Source organism: Atractosteus spatula, chromosome 4 (assembly GCF_055471065.1).
Source record: "Atractosteus spatula isolate fAtrSpa1 chromosome 4, fAtrSpa1.hap1, whole genome shotgun sequence".
NCBI lineage: Eukaryota > Metazoa > Chordata > Actinopteri > Semionotiformes > Lepisosteidae > Atractosteus > Atractosteus spatula.
The window spans coordinates 3,993,581-4,014,466 of record NC_142709.1 but is presented as its reverse complement, the minus strand read 5'-3'; the positions used below and the strand labels follow the sequence as shown (position 1 = coordinate 4,014,466).

The 20,886-nt window shown below is 44.0% G+C and overlaps 1 protein-coding gene across 2 annotated transcripts; it reads left to right on the top strand.

The window, feature by feature from the left end:
* Window positions 1-644: 644 nt before the first annotated feature.
* wdfy2 (WD repeat and FYVE domain containing 2) lies at window positions 645-19,938 on the top strand. Of its 2 annotated transcripts, XM_088913134.1 has the most exons (12): window positions 645-889; window positions 2,791-2,858; window positions 5,307-5,380; window positions 6,586-6,640; window positions 7,446-7,596; window positions 8,131-8,243; window positions 9,183-9,309; window positions 11,902-12,007; window positions 12,856-12,957; window positions 15,675-15,805; window positions 17,262-17,370; window positions 18,186-19,938. In XM_088913134.1, exons 1-12 carry the CDS (start codon window positions 753-755, stop codon window positions 18,213-18,215), a joined length of 1,203 nt encoding a protein of 400 aa, XP_088769260.1. In that variant the 5' UTR covers window positions 645-752; the 3' UTR covers window positions 18,216-19,938. The 2 variants fall into 2 exon arrangements, with proteins under 2 accessions (XP_088769260.1, XP_088769259.1); XM_088913133.1 differs by lacking the exon at window positions 18,186-19,938 and having other exon boundaries at window positions 17,262-17,492.
* Window positions 19,939-20,886: the final 948 nt, after the last annotated feature.

The window sequence follows — 20,886 nt, the reverse complement described above, 5'->3', positions numbered from 1 at the left end:
AGGCACAGGATTTAAGGCAGGGACTAGACTAGTACCACACATCCTGGACCGGACTTTCGTCCATCTCGGGGCACGCACAGACATACCCACCAGCAGACAGGGATAATTAGAGATCCCAGTTGACCTGACAAGCATGTCCTTGGAAAGCGGGGGATCTATTTTCACAAACGCGGAGAGAACACGCAAACTCCACACAGAATGTGCTCATTGGACGTATTCACTTTCCATGCACTAAGTTACAGGGGGTGCTCACGCTGCATTCCTTATCCCGACTCCACGTTAGGTTAGGTGCACCGATTCTGTACTGACGGCAGTACTGGCTCTTCCAGATCGGGGCAGCCTTTGTACGGTTTCATAAATTGTTTTATGACCCTTTGGCTTGGCCGATCGCCTCTTTTACTTACACTTCAGGTCAATTTGCTGTATTTGCCATAGATACGGTTATCTAAGCAAATAAAGCTATTTACAAAAAAAAAAGCTTGATGCAGTTTATTGGGAGGAAAAAAAAAGCTGTCCTGCCTTTTTAAGAGCCGGCTGTGATGTCGGTATGCCGAGTGCGCAGCCTCACACGGTATTTTCTGTGGAATGATCTATGAAGATGGACGCAGAGAGTACTCTAGTCAGCTGACAAGCAGCATCATTGACCGTCCGCCTGCACCGCACTGTGTACAAAGAATTAAGGTTTCAGACGAGGTCGGGCAGGTGTGTTATGCCACCCAGGGAAAAACGGCTGAAGGGACGATTGCATCTCTATGGCGGCGGAAATCCACCCCAAACCTCTGACCCGCAAACCCGTTCTCCTCAACAAGATCGAGGCATCGCAAGACGTCGTGAACGCCGCCGTGATCATCCCCAAGGAGGACGGGGTCATCAGCGTCTCGGAGGACAGGTAAGACAGTCAGAGCCGCTGGACAAACGTGTGATCGCACACGAGAGCAGGAGCTGAGACGACTGTACTGTGCGTTAAGGAAGTCGTGGTTCATAGGAATGCCGCTTATCACGACACTCAATGCCTTTATAATTCTAGTGTAAAATGTTGATCGTATACTTGGAGTAAGAGCAAGGGAGACCGCTTTGCGTTTGATTAACTTAAGATCCCGGAGCTTTCGGTCGTGATTAAGCTTACGATTGCCATTTTATGTGACCTCAAATAATTTATGCATTTAAGAATATCAAGGGCTGATCTCGAAGCCTCCGTAGAAACGTAGTTTCCTTTTATGACAGCTAAAAAAAAATCCGACATGACTGTAGTGTGCCAGCTGCCCGACAGGCTCCGAGGAGCTGCGTTAGAGACTGCTCCGGTTCCAATGCGCTTAGCTATGCAGGAGTCAAGTTCCAGCACGCAGCCACAGCGCGCTAACCTTGCCGCCGACACGAAAGTGTGCCAACTATACATTAGCTGGTTAATTTCATTTTCGGCTGAGCTCTTACTGACCCATTATGGGCTGCTTTAAGATTAGGATCGATGGGGCATTATTTCGTGTGGGAGAGCTGAAATCGAAAGTAGTGTCTAACCTAAAAAAAAAAAAGTAAAGCCCAGCTTCTCTTCCAGTGGTATTTGTGGTGTTTAATCAGCGCTTCGTGTGTTAAGTCATGTACAGTGTGTGTACTATAATGATTCCCAGTGCAGGGTCTTGACAGTGCACTCATGATAGGACTTCATTAGTTCATTAGGGAAACATCACATGGCGTCGCCACTGGGCCCAGAAAGCTGTCTGTGGACTGTAACTTTTGTGTTCATGTTGGCATTTTGTGCTCACAGTAGCCATATAGGAAAATGTCTGGCTTTACATTTAAAATACAAATTATTGCACAGAAGATAATATGTAATGGAGGTAGTACAGGCAGTGGACGAAAAGAAATGGAAACGCCAGAGTGAACGAGGGACACCAGATATATTGGAAGCAAGGGCTTCTGCACAGGTGTGGCTCCCGTATTCGTTAATCCGAAACATCCCAGCACGCTTAGGGTTATAAATAAATCTGTTGGACAGGCTCGACTGCCGATAATCATGGCTGCAGGAGGAGATCTCAGGGACTTTGAAAGAGGGGTGACTGTTAAGGTGTCCGGGTGTCCAGGACAGCTCATCCTGCTGATGTCTCACAAGCAGTGTGTCCAAGGTGGGGTCAGCATGGGACTGCCGGGCCCCACCAGCCCTGGAAGTATGTGCGCTAGGATTGTGATACCCTTGGCTTTTTCTCAAGCTCCTTCATTATCACAGCTCCCCATCGCTGCATGCATCCGATCCAAACCCCGCATCTGAAATGCAGGGGCAGAACAACAAGTGAACAAACTACAAAACCCGGTCCGCACAGTGTACCCACCGTCCATCACACCTGGGAGCACACGTTCAAGAATACACTGGTGAAAGAGCACAGGCTGTGGTCTACCGACCACTGGAGAAATGTGATGTGCTCAGGCGAATCATCTTTCACCGTGATCTTGACAAAACTGGCTGAGCACACCTGTGGCGCTTGCTTCAGGAGCTCTGCCGCTGGGTCTGTCGTTTTGGTGGGAACGTGTTGCTGGCATTGTTTGGGTGTGCTTGTTCTCTAAGAAGGCAAGGGCAGGTCTTCACCCCATGATGCATCATTTCCTTCGCCTAGGAGGAGTGTCTTCCAGAACGACAGCGTCTCCCTTCACAGAGCGCGTGCGATCACCCAGTGGTTGGATGAGCTGGACACTGATGTTATGCCTGTCATGGCCTCCTCAGTCTCCAGAGTGTTTACAGGGCGTTCTGTAATGATGCCTGAGACAACATTTTTCACCTCCACTTTGCTTTGTTTTCAGGACCATCCGAGTATGGCTGAAGAGGGACAGTGGCCAGTACTGGCCTAGTATCTTTCATTCTATGCCATGTAAGTGCGCTGTTACTCACTGCTGGTTTCCTTGTACCAGGGAGCTGTGCTCTGTGCTCTGTGCTCTGTGCTCTGTGCTCTGTGCTCTGTGCTCTGTGCTCTGTGCTCTGTGCTCTGCGCTCTGCGCTCTGCTGTGTTCTGCTGTGCTCTGCTTTGCTCTGCTCTGTGCTCTGCTGTGTTCTACTGTGCTTTGCTCTGGTGTGCTCTGCTGTGCTCTGTGCTCTAAAGTGCTGTGTTCTGCTGTACTCTGTGCTCTACAGTGCTGCGCTCAGGTGTACTCTGCTGTGCTCTGTGCTCTACAGTGCTGTGTTCTGCTGTGCTCTGTGCTCTGCTGTGTTCTGCTGTACTCTGTGATCTGCTGTGCTCAGGTGTTCTCTGCTTTGCGCACGTGCCTGTTGTTCATTCTGTGTTCCTCCTGGTGCTTTGGTGGTGTTGCAGCATTTTGCAGAGCAGACAGATGACTGGTTTTCATAAAGCTCTTCTTCAGCACTCTTGAATGAAAAAAGGAATGAAAAATGAAAACCAGCCTTAGTGTCACAGATTTAAAAAGAAACTTTGACACACGCCAGGTTTGCTCTTTAATCGGTGTTAGGAAGATTAAACCCTTTTACAGCTTGTCTGGATTGCTTTGAAAGGTGGTGTAAATAGCAAGGCGGTAAATGTTTTATGAATATGGCCAGGAACGGAAACAGACACCCTGCTTAGCTTTGCTACTTTTGCTACTTTACTAAAATTTAATAGCAGAAGTAACAGTGTAGTTCCTGCCTAAATAAGGCTGAAGGTTAAATGTTTTTTGCAGAATTTCTGAGCATTTCAAGTTACTAAATAGCACTTACTAAAAAACGTCAGCCTCCTCTTTCACATTACCTGGACTCAGCATTTCTTAAGGACAAAGGGATATGAAACTATTGCCTGTCCTGATCGTGAAGATATAGTATTGGACTGCGCTTTGCTCTAATTCCCAAGGTGCTTCTGGTGATGATCTCTGGATTGTGCTTCAGTTTTATTTTCAAGGGATTTCTGTCTGTGAGTGTAGAACTGTATAGGAGTGGTACTGTTTGTACAGACTCATTCTAATTGTCTGGTTGACTACTTAGTATTTGAACAGGTAAAGGTTTATTCCATGCTGAAAGATGGAAAAAAAGGAACACTATGTTTTGGCTGTGGAGCCTTCAAAATGTTTCTTTTCTTGGCCTTTCAGCATAAAATACACCTTTACCTGTTCATTTGCAGTCTACACACACTGACACAGCTCCCTTCTTAAACATACTTAGTATTTGTTCCGAGTCAAAGTATGTATATTATTCACCAGCACATATTGTAATTAATTACACATTTAACACATTAATTAACAGTTCAACTGATTGTTTTGATATATTATCTATTGCACGGCATCAACCAGTATTTATACTGTACATTCGGGGCAGTCAAGTGTTAGCGCTCATCAATATGCAAGTAAGTTTTCAGTAGACCTTACTGATGCTTTTCTATGGGGAGTTCCATTGATATGCAGCAGTAAAAAGACAATATATTTCAAAATCAAATGCAATATTCTGCAATGTGAGTGATCCCTCCTGGTCCTGCAGTGCCACAATACAGCAGGTCCCCTGTAAATCACCATTTTGTAGCAACCTGGTTTACATGTAAGTTTGGATCAATTTAGTAAATTTATTGTAAATTAACATTAAGCAAAGTAGTTTTCCCCCCGGCCTTTACCAATCATGGCCTCCTAATAATCCCCTTCTGTGAATTGGCTTCATCACTCTGCTCTCCTCCCCACCGAGAGCTGGTGTGTGGGGAGCGAACTGGCGCATCATCCAGGTGGGGCTGCACATTGGTGGTGGTAGTGGGATTCCCCATTACCTGTAAAGTGCTTTGAGTGGAGTGTCCAGAAAAGAGCTATATAAGTGTAAAATTATTATTATTATTATTATTATTATTATTATTATTATTACGATGTTAAGACTGGTCATGTAAGGCTGGTGCTGAGCTAGTGGCTTTTGGGATTTTCACTTTCATTTTGCATGATCATGTCTATTCATAATGAAGAAATCTACTTCTTAAAATGACCACCCATCTGTGGTGTAACAACGTAAGGATGAGCTCTAGGAACTGTGGGGACTCCAGGAGAACGGCCATCCCGTTCATTACAGCGCAAAGTGCTTTCGAAATTCACCATTAAAATGAGAATTATGACCATTATTTTTAAAGTATATCCGTTACATGAACAGTTCTTTGTGTGGCTGACTCCTACTGTTCTCTTTTCTTAGTCTTTAACAGAAATCTGAGCAGTGCAGTAAGTGCTGTGCACTTGAACATAGTCTTTAATGTCTTATTTTTAAGTATCCTGTTGTACTGGGGTATTTTAAACAACATAGTGGTGTGAATGGAGGTAGAGGGAACATGGGCCTTGACTTTCTCTTGTTGCTCTTTTGCCTCTTCTTCCAGCTCCCTGTTCCTGCATGTCTTTTAACCCTGAGACGAGGCGCCTGTCTGTTGGAATGGACAACGGCTTGGTTTCTGTAAGTGATGTGTCGGGAGTTCCTTCACTGCCCACAGTGAGGGTATTGAGAGGAGGCCAGAAGGAACCTGTACCCCCTCAGAGCAGCCCCTAATGTTATTCACCTACGCCAGTGTTGGGGGAAAGTCTTCATCAGAGGAGCAGGACACAGTCTTGTGCAGATTCAGTTTTATTGAGCTCAATAATGACAACAACCCACAGTGGGTCTGCCCCACAGAACAGACACACTGCAAGGGTTTCCCAGCTCTTATATACAGTCAGAAAGAAGTCTGTTTCACAATCTGAGTGCTTGTCCTGTTCTTTGATATGTAATTACTGCTTGTACTACTCTGTCTTGCTCAAGGTTCTGTCCTTTGATATGCAGCAGACATTGGTCTGCTTTGTCCTGTTTGTGGGTGTTGTTCCTGTCTTTTATTGTGTAGCGTTAAGCCACTGGGGATGCTAAAGCAAGTCAGCTTTATGGCATCTTAGCATAACTTTTGTTGAAGGCGAAATTAACAGACCCCAGCAACACCTCTAACAATGTGCTTAAGTGCTGATATTGCAATTGCAATAAGTAAGATATATACATGTCCCACGTCACCAGTAAGCTGTAGAGGATGTAAAAAGGTTAGGTTCATGGTTCTTAATTGTACTAAAGATAGTGAAAGCATAAGCACTTAACTAATCTTTCATGAGTTAATTAAAAAACAAATATGCTCTCTCAGATGTGGAATCTACAAGTTGAATGATGCTACTGTAGAAAGGTTTTAACAGGTTTAAAGAGACATTTGAAGAGAACTGCTAACTTACGCACTCCAAATTAGCCTAATAGGAGCACTTACTTAGTAATCTCACAGGAAGCCCAAAACTGTACTTTAATCCTAGGAAGGCTTGATTGTAATATCACACCCATTGATCGAGCTGTGTCAGTGAAGCTGGGCTTCTCATTTCCTTCAGCAGAGACGTCATTATGACATATATTTTATTTCTCATCTCAACAGACATTACTATAACTCATAGTATAAAGATAAGTTACAACATTCTTAAGATGATAACGTGACAAGACAAGGGCATTTTTTAAGATAAGTATGGAAAATGTGTAGATTTGAAGAATGCTTGTTTTTTCTTTCACTGCTTGATAGCTTTTGGTTTTACATCTCTTCCAACCTGTGTTAGCATTTGTCAGGCTACCTCGGTTCTAAAATGTGATTTTCCTTTCCTCAGGAATTTCTTCTTTCTGAAGATTATAACAAGATGACCCCTGCTCGGAGCTACCAGGGTGAGACAGGATGTGTTGGTTTATATAACTAATTTCTGCAAGTTTTCCCAGTGGAATGGTAGCAACAATACAGATGAGTTTGATTATTCAATGAAAATGCTATTTTCCCCTCCACAGAGATACTTGTGTTCTCACTTATTTTGGGGATTTGTCTGCTAGTTGGTTGCAGACGGACTTTGCCTGTAACACACGCGTGGTCATCCTTGGGCTCGAAGAGCCGCAGTCCAGCAGGTCTGATGAGTCGCCTTTAAATCTTTAAAGACTTGGGACCCATGCGATTTCTCATCAATGCGAAACAATTAATTGAATCGATTCAATCAGGAATGACCAACTATGCTCCACGAGAGCCGAAGGTTCTCTTTTTTTCCCTTTTAAAATAACTTCCAAACTACTTCACCTTGCAAATCACCTGCGTAGGTGATTAAAAGTGAAGTGTCCCAGGTGTGTGTGGCTGATGAGGATTTAAGGATGACCTCTAAAACATGTTGGATTGTGACTCTTTAGGACCAGGCTTGGCCACCCTTGATATAACATAACAAAGAAATAACCTTCAATAGCTAATTATGAGAAGTTTACAAATGACCAGGCAAGCTGAGGAATTAAATTTGTCCTGCAGTGTCTAGTTCTACTGTGTGCAGCGGGGATGAGCTTCTCTTGTCTTTTTCCTGGTTTCCCAGGACAGGGCGTCGGGTTACTGTGAAGCGGACATGCTCCTCTTGTGCTTTTCCTTGTTTTCTGTGAAACGGATGTGCTTCCCTGTCCTTTTTTCCTGTTTTCCCCGTGACATGGCGTTTGTGTTCCACAGCTCACCAGGGCAGAGTGACGGTGGTGCTGTTTGTGCTGGAGATGGAGTGGGTGCTGAGCACCGGGCAGGACAAGAACTTCACCTGGCACTGCTCGGAGAGCGGGCAGAGGCTGGGCGGGTACCGCACCCCCGCCTGGGTGTCTGGCCTTCAGTATCTTTCTGCTGCGGAGCTGCAGAGGCATGAGCCGCTGTGTAGCGCTCCTGTGTGAGTCTGTATGACGAGGTTGTTGATGTACTGGGGTCATTTTTAATGATTTATAGTATTTCATGCGTACATGCCTCCTGGAGTGTTGGGTAAAAAACAAATGGGAATCCCAGTTTTGCAGTTATCAGACGCTGCTTAATACATAACAACCAGGCAGCTTGCAGAAGAGGGAAGTGGTGATAACAGCAACCAGCAGAGAGTGGGAGAATTGCAGCCTGTGAGATAACAGCCCAGGCACTGTTATTCACTCCAGGACTAAGCTAATGGTACTATGATATAGTGGTCTTAGTCATGGACCTGAGACCTTCATATCATAAATAAGTGACCACTGGCCCTTGATTCGTCCTTAAAGTAAAATGGCACGCATATGAGCCTTGCTACTCCTTTCGTGATTTATTTGTGCTGATGGATTGAACCAGGATCGAGACACAAATCTAGAGTCCTTAGTCTACACCTGAGTCCTTAACCAGAGCTCCCCAGGTTTGATGTGGAGACGAGACATGCCTTCGTGGGCGATCACTCGGGCCAGGTGACCATCCTGAAACTGGAGCAGGACAGCTGCAGCCTTGTCACCACATTTAAAGGGCACACAGGTCTGTATCAGTTTCGTCATCTTTATTGACACCTTGTCAGACACAATTACAAGAGCAGTTATTTATTGTCAGTGATGCTTGTATAGTACATTAACCCTATTCACATTTCTAGGCTTGTATCTGATTTGCTTTTGCAAACATTTGGCAAAAGTCATTTGTTTATACATTTCTCACTCCCTTCAAGTTGATGTCAGGCATTTGCTTTACATAGCATCTTGCCAGAGATTTTGTTGAGTAATTATTTGTATATTTAAATTTAAGCAAATGTTATTCTGGAAGTGAATATATCTGTCCTGTTCTAGGCAGAGCAAGCAAATACATTAAAACAATAATATTATATATATAATATATAATTATAACAATAATAATAGCAGCTTCTTTCAGTTATATGGCACTTCTCAGGTTCTCAGTGCACTTTACACATACTGTAGGTGACTCACTTTATCCTTTGTTTATCCTTTGTTGAAATGTGTCATTCCTAATAGTTTTCATTTTTAAATTTGTATAACCATCATTTATCTCTGTTTTACTCAGAGTCATGGTCAAGAGTTAAGCTAAATTTGTCTATCACAGCCCCAGAGAATCATGATCAGGTTAGCGTCACCTGCTGCTGCCCCAGAGAATCATGGTCAGGTTAGAGACACCTGCTGCTGCCCCAGAGAATCATGGTCAGGTTAGACTCACCTGCTGTTGCCCCAGAGAATCATGCTCAGGTTAGCGTCACCTACTGCTGCCCCAGAGAATCATGCTCAGGTTAGCGTCACCTACTGCTGCCCCAGAGAATCATGGTCAAGTTAGCTTCACCTACTGCTGCCCCAGAGAATTGTGGTCAGACAATTGTTGCCTTGACAGACCTCGAGTTGTGCCGTTTATCCGAGTCAGTCAGGAGGGGAGTCCTGCTTCCGTTCGGGGGTGACCAGTCTTGTCTTGCCTCTCCAGGCAGTGTGACAGCTGTGTGTTGGGACCCAGTTCAGCGTGTCCTCTTCTCGGGGAGCTCGGACCATTCTATCATTATGTGGGATATAGGAGGCAGAAAAGGAACAGCCATTGAACTGCAGGGTCACAAGTAAGTGCTGAAAGATTTCCCTCTATTTTATAGACAGGAGACAAATATGTCCCCTTGCCCTGCCAGACAGATAGCCTGACCTTACAGGGCTAAAAACATGTTTTGCTTAACCCCTTTCCCTAAGGTAGATTGCTGGGCAAAGAAAGGGTTTTCAGCTATGACTGCTAAATAACAGCTTGTTTCAGCTCTGCTGTACGAAGTAGGTTATCATCAGTGTTTCTGAATCGAGGACAAAATCATTTCAGTTTTTTCCCTTACTGAAAAATGGTCTATGTACCATGTAACCCTTTCCCGCACAAGGGAATTTAAATGCTGTTTACTTTGAAAGTACAAGTGGAGTACAGGTAGAGCATCAGTTTACAGCAATCGCCAGCTCTGGGGTAGACCACTTCTATTGGAGTTGGATATGTTAACGCGTCCTGTCCATTCAATAACTCTGCTGCGGATGCAAGATCCTAATGGTTTATGGAGGAAGGGGGGATCCACCATCCTTGTCCTTAATGTCCAGACAGTCATACCTCAAACCAAGAGGGGTACGGCCACATACATGTATCAGTAAGGGCTCTTTCTGCAATCACATACGAGTGCTTGCCTGTGTCATCTGTCGTCTTACTTAGACATGTCCAGGAAAGAGCCCTAGGCTTTATTACAGTCAAACTGCATTCCTTTAGAAACACACACTAGGTGAAAGTAAACAACAGGAGGCTGGCAGTGACAGCAGCCATCTGTGCAGCGTGCCAGAAGGAAGGCAAGTTTAAGTCAGACTTCCTCTGCTGTTGACATACTGTCAAATCTGCTCTTTCCTTCCGAAATGCAGGCCTGTTTTACATACAGGGGGTCCCCATCTAACGTCCTTAATGGGGACTGTAAAACGGCGATGTTAAGCCAGTCGATATTGAGGGGGAATACTGGAATTAGGCATTAATGGGACTGGGAGCACATGTAATAAATGTTCCCTGGGGGTTGTTAAATGCAACTTATTTCTCCATAAGAATCAATGTATTTCAACAGTAATAGGGACCGGGACATGGAGACGTACTGTAAGCCTACAGAAGGGTAGATTCACGTATAAACAGAATCTTTGTTTGCACGTGAGCAGCTGAGCACGAGAGTGAGATGCTGGACACGCACACCGTGGCGTACTGTATCGTGTACTGTACATACTGTACACACAAAAGGTGAAAGCAACACACAGCAAAATGCTTTTAACTTCAACTTCTGTGTACACTGTAATATTACAGAAAGTTAAGTTACTGTAAATACTGTACATATCATAAATAAGGACATCTAATACTGTGAAAAATAAAGGACTTTATCTACTGTAGCAACTCCATTTTAACTTATCTAGTGATATAGTCTGTTAGTTTTTCTCGATGTTTCTCTGAACGTCTTCGCTGGGGCGCTTTGCGTTCAGGAGATGTAAAGTCAGGGCATAGGAAAGACATAAAAACTATGTTACAAATAGGGGGTTATGAAAATGGGGAAAATCAGGAAATGAGCCAAGAGGATAAATCAATAAATAAAATAATCATAACACCTAACTTTTCCAAGAATGTACCTGAGCGACCAGTGTAGATAGAGGCATGTGAATTCTTTGTTCTCTGGCACAGCTTTGGTGAAAAGAGTAATAATTCAGACCCATTTGGTTATATAAATATTTATTAAAAATGACAGTCCACACACTTAACCACACACAACATAAACACACAACATATGTTGCGCTAAATTTACAAACAAGGTGCCCCAGAGGCCTAACGTCCCAACCACCCAGAAAAATCCCAGACTTACCAAGTATTCAAGCTCTTACATACTGCCTACAAAAGCCAAAATAAGAGATGAGGTGCCTTCTAAACTAAAGAAAATCCAACCTGAGGTAAAATCTCTCTCACTGTAAACCTGGATGTCACTAAATGAAATGTAACCTACCTCCCTACTCTAAAAACTCACCCACTAACCAGGAGAGGCCGTTTTTATCTGAGGGCTTTTTTTACACAGGAAATCAGTGTTTCCTGAAAACCCCAGAATAGCAAACTCTCTTAACCAGGTTCAAAGACTTGGCTCCAGTCTGGTCTTGCCAGGTGATCTGGAACAAGGATCCCCATCCGCCTCTTTCTGAGCTGTTTTTCTGGACTGTTGATCGACACTTAATCTTTTACCCAGAACCTAATTAACCAAGGCTAACCCAAGGTAAACTTTAAGATTGCTTTGATCACTGAATCTGGACCCCTTGTATCTCAGGGTTTTTCTGCTAATATTTCCGTGACCCCTTTCTTTTTAGAACAATTCACTTTTTTCTTCACTTTTTCAAGGCGGAGACTTTATCCGTTGAGTTCTCCTAACTGCTTTCAGACGTTGAATGAAGGGGAGAAAAATGTTTGTGCTTGGGTTTGTTTGGCCTATTACAGGTCATCGGTCATTCATTGGGGGCACTGGAGTAGCTCTTCAAGGAATAAAACAAGTAAAAATATGTTCTGCCGTGCTTGTGAGGAACTGTGCAGGGCGGGCAAGTTAATATTACTGTGCAGAGCAATGTCACCTTTAACTAAGGGCCTGATTTGTTTTCTACTGTGTGTTTGCATATCTCCTCTGCAGTGAAAAAGTCCAAGGCCTTTGCTATGCACAGCACACACGCCAGCTGATCTCATGCAGTTCTGATGGAGGGATCGTTATCTGGAACATGGATGTTAAAAGGCAGGAGGTCAGAAAGCTCTTCCTAAAGGCACTTGGCTCCTGCCTACTGCTGGAGCGACTAATGAGTTCAAGTCATGACTTGTGACTGGAAACGGAGATCTCTGAAGCTGCACTGTGTATGATCCTGCTTAGGATATAAGGAGGTCCGAGGAATTCACTGCCGTTGAGGATCAGCACACTTTCCCTTGAGTGTTTTGGCTTGAATCTGTCTCAAGCTGCAGATTAAGTGGTTTTAGTCAATATCTTAAATCCGTGTAAAAGTTTTACCAGTAGTCCTAATTTTAATGCCACTAAAGCTGATCTCATTTTGAATTTTAAGCTGATGGGTATGTATCTATAGGGAACAAATATTGCTGAAATTTTCAGTTTCATTTCAGAAAGAGGTTGCTGTGTTGACTCAGTATTTAATTCTCTTTCTCGGGTGGTGCTTGTTGAGTGAGCAGTCTGCGTGCAGTGTTGTGTGTCTGCAGAACTGGGCTGTTCTGTTGCCCTCGGCTCCGAGATCGGACTGCTGTTCCTGTTTGGTTCCAGGGTGGATTATTGTGGAAGGATGTGATGTAACTCAATGTTCGGGAATTTGCTGCAGAAGGCAATTTTCGTGTGAGATTTACAAGTGGGACGGGTGATATTTTTATTAATATTCCGCAGTATACTTCAAAGAGTTGCTGTCATTTCCATTGGCCCTTTGAAGTGAGCTCAGGTTTTGAGGCTCACTGCCCCATAAATGTCTTTATGTTTAAGGCAGTGTGAGCCCAAGCTGCTGACTCTTCCTGGGCCAGTGTGATTTAAAGCAAATACAGTAAAACTGACCACTATAGAAACAGAAATACGTTTGTTTCCTGTTGCCTTCTGTAGACTCCAGAGTGGCTGGACAGTGACTCCTGTCAGAAGTGTGAGCAGCCTTTCTTCTGGAACTTCAAGCAGATGTGGGACAGCAAGAAAATTGGACTGAGGCAGGTAAGCAGGGTGTTTTTATCACTTTCGTGGGCATTAGGGTTAGGGTTAAGGGCTGTAAGGTGTTTGGGGCCTAAAATATTGAAATTTCATTCAGACTCCAACTCCGAATGAGGTATTTTAGAGTGACAATCCACGGGTATTGCCAAAGCATTTGTGCAATATGGAGCAGTATTACAGCATATTAAGTATGCATCATGTGTTGCCATATAGTATAATATATTGAATAGTACAATGCATTTTAATACAAAACACCACAGCAAATCAGGGTGCAATATAATGTAAATGCTGCAAAATGGCTTGCATTTATATGGTACATTTCATCCCAAGTGATCCCACAGTGCTTCACATACAGGAGCTCACCCACTTCATGCAGCAGATCCGGTGGAGAAGTGAGTAATGTCTGATTTAGAGGGGAGCTTTAAACAGGCCACATTGTGCAAACCCAGAGGCATTTGGACACTGGGATTATCACTCCCACTCTTACAAACAATGGAATACAGTATTTGCATCCCTGCTCTTGTGGAAAGAAAGCCCCCATGCCCCAGAGGATCGCACAGTGTTATTTTTTATTTTAGGACTTCTTTGACAGCAACTCTCGGAACATGAACTACAGTGTATTATCACAGTCCCAAAGTTAAGCGTTAACAGTTCTGAAGAAATGTTCCCTCCTCCACTCCTGGCATCTTTATAAATTGTTGCTGTCCTGCATCATTGGAATGTTTGAAATTGCTGCATTTAGCATGAGCACCGTAAAGTTAGAATCTGAGAAAGAGGCACGACCGCAGATTTCACCGAGAGCTGTTTTTTGCTGTCGGATTCGGGAGAATAGCTGGGAGGCAGGAACTAAGGCACTGCTTCCTCTGTGAAACCGGACATTGTGAAACCCGACTGTAAATGTAACTGAACACATTTCTCCTGTGAAGCAAAGTGTTATTTATTGGCCTTTTGTATTGCGCAACACTTTACTTTTCAGTTATTACTTCACCCTAGATCATGGAGTTATTAGTAATGACTCATTAAAATGGCGTTTGCTCAAATGGACATGGACATCATTTCTGGTCTGTACTTAGGCTTCTTGAAATTCCAGGTGGAATGGGCACCTTTATTCTGTCATTTAACAGAGAGAAGACAGGCCAGTCTTCACATGCAGGAGGTCTCCCTCTCCATGCAGCACACGAGGTGGAGAAGGGAGAGATCACTTTAGCTGACTTACACAGGGAACTCCAGAGAGAGCAGTGTTACTGTAAGATTATTTGTCTGACTGGTCGTAGGTTGGCTTATCATTAACTTCACACGATTGTTAGGAAAATACAGATTCTCAAATTACCTACTGTATGTTCTGCCAAAGTCTTGCTCCGTTGGTGTGCAGAAAGTACTGTGGTGTGATTCTGCAATAGAGTCAATAGAGTAACAAGACAGAATGTCAAAACACCACACAGGCATGGACTAATTCTATGTCAACTTTATTTTCTTTACAAGGACCTAAATAAAATACCAAAAACCTTCATAAAGATGAGCTGGCATTGGTTTTTTTTTCTAGTCTGAAATAGTGGCATTACCCAGCGCTAATCATGCGGATGAATTATGCAGTAGGAAGCTTCAAACAACATGCTTTAACTATTTACGTATTTCCTTTAAAAAACACTGCAGTATTTACTTTGCAGGTGCTGATGTCTCACTCTGATGTTGCTGTGCAGTCATTTTCAGGCACAAGGAGATGTACAGTAGCGCTCTGGTATCTCACTTGTTAAGAATGAAATCGACTTTGAAGGTCTGTTATTCACATGGAAACACAGTTTGTACTGTATGTTACTGAGGCAGATACCGGGTAAAGCTTTAGCTTTAGTACAAGACTGCACCTTTCCTGTACGAGTGTTGCTTCTGGCTTCCCTCTGAATTCTGGGGGAAGTGTTCTGTTTCTGTAGCCGGTATGGCAAGCAAGTGTTATCGGCATCACGAAGAAAGCAAAGCAGACGTTGTGTTTCCTGCGTCGGCTGAAAAATGGAAATATCTCCCAGCCCGTTCCCAGTCAGGTTTATAGAGCCGTTACTGAGAACATTCTCACGGCGTCTGGCAACGTGTGTGTCCACTCTAGTGGCAAACTGCAGTGCATCGTATTTAGAGTCATTAGCAGCCGTTTGGCATATAAACTCACGAGTAAAGAAGCAAGCAGAATAGATCGATGACTAGGACACCACCTGCTTCAAACATCCGCCACGGGGAGACGCTACTGGTCAGTCAAAACCCAAACCACCAGCATCTGACCAGCTTCGTCCCCATGGCCATCACCCTGCTTGACCAGAACACAGGAATACAGATGTAGTGTGTGTCTATATAACTATGGACGTGTGCATGTTCTTTATCTGAAGTGTAGGTGTAGCGGCGCTAGTGCAATGACGTCAGCGCCCTCCCTGCGCGTAGCAGGGTCCTCAGCTGCCCGGGCTGGGGGAGGTCTCCTTTAGCTCATGCGGCTGGAGCCCTGTTGTGTTACGCCGGAGATCCGGGTTCACGCCCCAGGTGTGGGGGCCGGAATGGGCGGCGGGGGGCACGACCCCACGCGGAACCGTGACTGTCACATAGGCGCATCGTTGAATTGTTTCTATCTACAGTATGTTTTTGCACCAAGACACCAGATCAGATTCCTTGTACTTGGCAAATCAAGACATTCTGCTTTTCCTGCTCCCTGTTTCCCTGATTCCGGTCTCCTGTCTCTGCAGCACCACTGCCGGAAGTGTGGCCAGGCTGTGTGCGGGAAGTGCAGCTCGAAGCGCTCCACCATCCCGCTGATGGGCTTCGAGTTTGAAGTGAGGGTGTGCGACAGCTGCTACGAGTCCATCACCGATGAGGAGTGAGTGGCCATAGAGCCATCAGCAGCATCCGCGTTGTCCTGGCCTCACTGAACGTACTCTTATCCCGTCAGCTAAGAAAAAAATGGTCATCCAGCAGTGCGGGAGCTGTGTCTCACTCGGAGAGCCGCAGGCCGGTTCGCACACAGTTGACCTGTCGCCCTCATATTGTCCCCCTTCACACCTGGGCTTGGGTGACCTTCACCCTTCCAGTTCATGCATTCACAGGGCTCCAATCCAACCACGGCTTTAACTGAGCGCCCTTCATGATTGAACTGACCTGGGACTCAAAAAATTAAAGGTCAGCTGGAAAAAGAGAGAGAGAGAGGCGTTTATTTGCCATATGTACGTGTACATTGGGATTCGTGTTCATCCTGTTCTCTGGAGATGTACACCGTACAATAGACAGCACTTTCACACAATGTGCATGGTGAGAAGGGAGAAAATCAATCATCAATAATAACATAACAAGGGCTCTCAGGGAAGGATGAGCCATCTGGGTTAATCGATCTGTCCAGCTGCCTCTTGTCATAATCCTGGGCGGGGCTGTCGGCTCCTGGTTTTGGAGGACTGCTGGCCAGATCTGCTACCGGCTTAATCAAAAAGTTCCTTCTAGCTCTTCAGATGCTGCTGGTTTAAAGAAACAATTAAATCTGTAGACACACAGACCCCCCCAGGACACTGATTGGATAGCCCTGGTCCAGTTTATCAGCGTTGACGAAATCCCTCCGTTTGAAAGTAGTTGATTGAGCCAAGAATCTCACCTAGCTGCTGTCACCTTGCAGTCCTCCCAGTTACAAACAAAAGCATTCGATTTTAGGTTATCACTACAGGACATTGCTTTGAGCATGGAAATGTGGACTGATTCCAGAGCAACCAGATCTACTTTGTAACATGAAAAATTATAATTATATACAATATTCTCAATGTGTTCAAGTAGGGAGCTGCGTCAGCATGCATAGGCTGCAAAGGAACAGGTAAAGGTCTGTTCCATGCTGAAAGGAAAAGACATGAGACACAACAATTCGGCTGTGGAGCCTGCTTCAGATATGACGCCTGAAGAAGGCTCTTTTCAGCATGGAATAAACCTTTACATATTCTAAATGTAGTCTCAGTAGTGCATTGTATAATTTTAACGTAACATCCCCATTTTCATTTCTACATGCTGAACTGAATAATGGAACTATCGTCTTTTTATTGCTTCCCCACTTTGTCTAGAAAACAAAAAATACTCAGGCTGATTGTAAATAGCTTTTAACCTCAGTGATTTCCATTGTATGTTAAAGACATTTAACATTAACCGTAAGTGGGGGAATTCAGTTTTTAGGTGAGGTGAATGGCTCTTTTCTTGACCCTCGGTGATCCTTTGTAGTGAGACATTACAGAGATTGCCCTCGACCCTGTGACTCATCTGCGTACGAAAGCGATTCAGTTTCTTGTCTCCATGGTTTGTTGCAGCCGAGCGCCAACTGCCACATTCCACGACAGTAAGCACAACATCGTCCACATGCACTTCGAGGCCACGAGAGGGTGGCTCCTGACGTCCGGGGCTGACAAGATTGTAAAGGTACGTTACCGGTCAGGAACGACAGCTGTTTATCTGAAAGGCAGTGGAAAAACCTGAAGAGTCCTGCGTCAAGTCTTTGGTGTCCAGTAAAAGAAAGCTAGAGACTGGTGCTCCTGAGAGGTTCACCCAGTGAAAGCGCAGGTCTGAACATGCCATTAAGTCCAGAGGTCAGCAGTTTAATGCTGATGTGTAGTCAAGCGAGTGTGACTGGAGGTTCCCCAAGCCACAGAGCACAGTCTGCAGCCAGAGGCTGGAAGGCGTGGTCCAGGCTCAGCTGGCATGCTGGGAGCTTGTATAGGTTCCCCTGGGGGCCTGCGAGTTGGCTGAGCTGTCAGAGAGGGTCCAGAGGTCCCGACTCTGCTCACTGCACCAAAAGGGTGAATGCCTCCAGCAGGTGAGGGTGCTTTCATTTGTCCTTGATACCTTCCTGCAAGCAGGAGAGTGCCAGCCCTGTGCTGGGGTGGTTAGCAGGTGATGATTTTTGAATGTGGGAAAACATGAAAAGAAAAACAAGAGCCAATACTAAATTATTAATAAGATGTGCGGTGCTTCATCCCTTTAAACTATAGGAGTTTGAGATGCATCAACGTCAAATAAAAGAGTGCAATCTCTGGTATTTTGTTTATATATTCAGAAGAAAAGCGGAGATTTAAAAAAAATTCCCAGCCATGAAATAAAGATGACCCTTGCGAGAGCTCTGTCTTAGAGTGCGACAGGAACTCCAGCATGTGGGCATTGCCTGTTCATATACAGAAGTGAGAAAGGAGCACGGAAAGAACCGAGTGGTCCTCACAGGCGTCTGTTTCCTGTTGCAGCTGTGGGACATGACTCCTGTCGTCTCCTGATTCCGGAGAGAGGGAAGAGCCAGCACTCAGCTCAGCCCGACAGCCTCCGGAATCCAGGCGGTGGTCACAGTGACAAAGTGTCATATTGAACAAGAAAACATACCAACAAGCAAAAAGCAAGTAATCGCACACCCTTGAAAACAGCAGGCCTTGTCAAAGGTGTTGTTTCAAGAGGGATGCAGAGTTGTTGTTTTTATTATTGTCCTCGCATTTTATGAGGGATGATGCCATGTGGAGTCCTGGTTTCTTAATAATGTGGTGTAATATATTGCTGCCTTTTGTTTTTATGTTAATTTATAAACTTCTAAAGATCTCTAAAGAAAGATAGTATCCATATTGGAAGCACAGGAGAAGTTTAACGAATGGCTACTATCTTTACCTGTCTTTTAATAAACCATCATCTGCTCCTTCCTTTTCAATGGAACTTCCCAGCGGTGAACTCTCTGGGAAGTTGGAGGGAACTTGCAGGGGACTGATCATTCGTGGCTCTTGAAAGAGGGAGGACACATTGAAGTGTTGCTCAGTTCCTTCACCGTGCTCTGTGAGAAAATGAGGCTTTAATCAGTCCAGATGGGCTGGCCAACTGTTTTTGACATGTGGAGAATACACTGATGTGAAGCTGTAAGACACAATATATTCACACTGTATATTTCAACAAAACATTGAAACAGACTTTGGGAGAATACTCAAGATTACATAATCAATCTATCATTTGGCATCTGGAAAACTGGATAATTGCTGTGATGTATCAGTATATGACGTACTGATGCGTTGACGTTTTGCTTGTTCACAAGTGCTCTTTACTTGCAGTGGGTGTTCACAGCCGGTTAAAAGAAGATATTCCTAGGGAGACATTATAATCCAGGAGACTTTTGTATGTGCTTGACAGAAATGGATACCCGTTTGTAAAGTAACACAGTGAGCACATTATCATGTAGCAGTATTTCTCTTAGATTTTTAGATATTGTGCATTTTTTAGTCTAAATCAAGGGTTTCAGTCACAGTTTTTGGAAGGCATAGAGTCTTCTGGTTACACAGCTGCTCTTATTGTTAACTGCGTCATTGTAATTCTTTTAATCAGGCTCCGACATGTTCAGTAGGTAACTACAGTGATAGTTTTGAATAATCAGCTCTAAAATGTCTTAAGAAAAGTTCTAGACATGTTTAATTGTTTAATTGACTTATCTGGTAGTACAAATGCAGACAAGACGGTAGGCCCTCCAGGAACTAGGTTTCTGACCCTTGGTCTAAAAGGTCCATAATGGTTTGATTTTTTAAAAGAAACATATACAAATTAAAGCACACAATTGAACACTTTAAACTTTTTTTTTTTAGAAAAATCCTTTGGTTTCATTTGGATTCTGTGGTGATGGAGCTCAAATGAATGACATGGCATACTGTTTCAAAACTTGTTCCTTTTATACCTAATCAGACTTGTGACCAGGAAACTACAGGATCACTTAATTATGGCTCATGCACACTAGGGTTTTAGTCAATTGCAATTATTTACCTACTTGAATATTTGTCACTTTAATTAGAGGTACCACGACTTATTTTTCTAATGGCTAATTAAGATAATTGCTTGATAGTGTGGGGTTATGGGCTCTGTAATCGACTACAACCCCATATAAAGAGACTGATATGCAGGGGATTTCCACAGCTGTCGTTCAATTGGCAGACAAAGAGCTTTTAATCAGATATTGGGCTGTGAAAAATAAAAAATCTGAAACTGGTATATCGCTGAATATCGCTGCTGGTAGAAGAGAGAGGGTTTCATACAAAACTGTAAAAAGCAAATGTGGTTGAAACAGGTTGTAGTAAAAGAACCAATTGCAGACAAACAGATATCATGAAAGTTAAATTGACAAATGATTGTGAATCTGCATTAACAGATTTAAACTGCAGTTGTAAACTGCAGGCAATAGTGATTCTTCCATCCATCGCTAGGAAGTTGCTGATTCCTGGTAAGGGTTGCAGCAGGCTGGAGCTTATTCCCAAAACTGAGGGCTTAATAGCAGGATATACACACACATGCACAACGGACACAGGGACAATTTGAGACACAAGGTTACCCACCCAATGTGTCTTAGCACGCTGCGCCGAGCGTGGAGGAAAAGTTAGGAAACTGAAGTACCCAACCAAAAAACCCACTTTAAAATTCCATTTCCACAAGTACAGCAAATCTCATACATTAAAACCAAGCACTTGCTGTTTACCCGGTTCAAAATGACTTTCTCAGAATACTTTGATATCACTTTATTTTGGCCATGGGCAGCAGGGACGGTCTCAAGATCCCATCAAGAGTTAGCAGAAGGGAGAGGTACCTGTCAGTTGTCTCATGTAATAAGCCATGAGAGACTACAGCCCAGGCAAGGAGAGTCTGACTGATCAGTAGCTGCTCCCCCCTCTCGATGAGGAACAGGGTCTCTCTTTGCCTGTTGCTTTGTTGGGTAGCAGTTTTCATTCTCATGTGGACCCCGTTTTCCGTAACACACAAAAAGTGCACAAACGGTAAAACAAAAAATCTATAACAAATCCTGAGCTTGCACTCAGTTGAAGAATTGTAGTTTGACACTGTGTTGCTATCTGCTAATTACAGTCCTCTTTCTTAACCAGTCAGCTTCTGAGGGTTAAGATCTTTCAGAGCAAAGCAAGACAGTCTGCTCCTGAT

What these genes read in the sequence shown, in the direction of transcription:
- wdfy2 (XM_088913133.1), top strand. Translation starts at nt 753, where the DNA reads ATGGCGGCGGAAATCCACCCCAAACCTCTGACCCGCAAACCCGTTCTC. An exon ending in GCCTGGGTGTCTGGCCTTCA is followed by an intron (nt 7,597 to 8,130) that starts GTATCTTTCTGC and finishes AGAGCTCCCCAG; the next exon opens with GTTTGATGTGGAGACGAGAC. An exon ending in ATTGAACTGCAGGGTCACAA is followed by an intron (nt 9,310 to 11,901) that starts GTAAGTGCTGAA and finishes TCTCCTCTGCAG; the next exon opens with TGAAAAAGTCCAAGGCCTTT.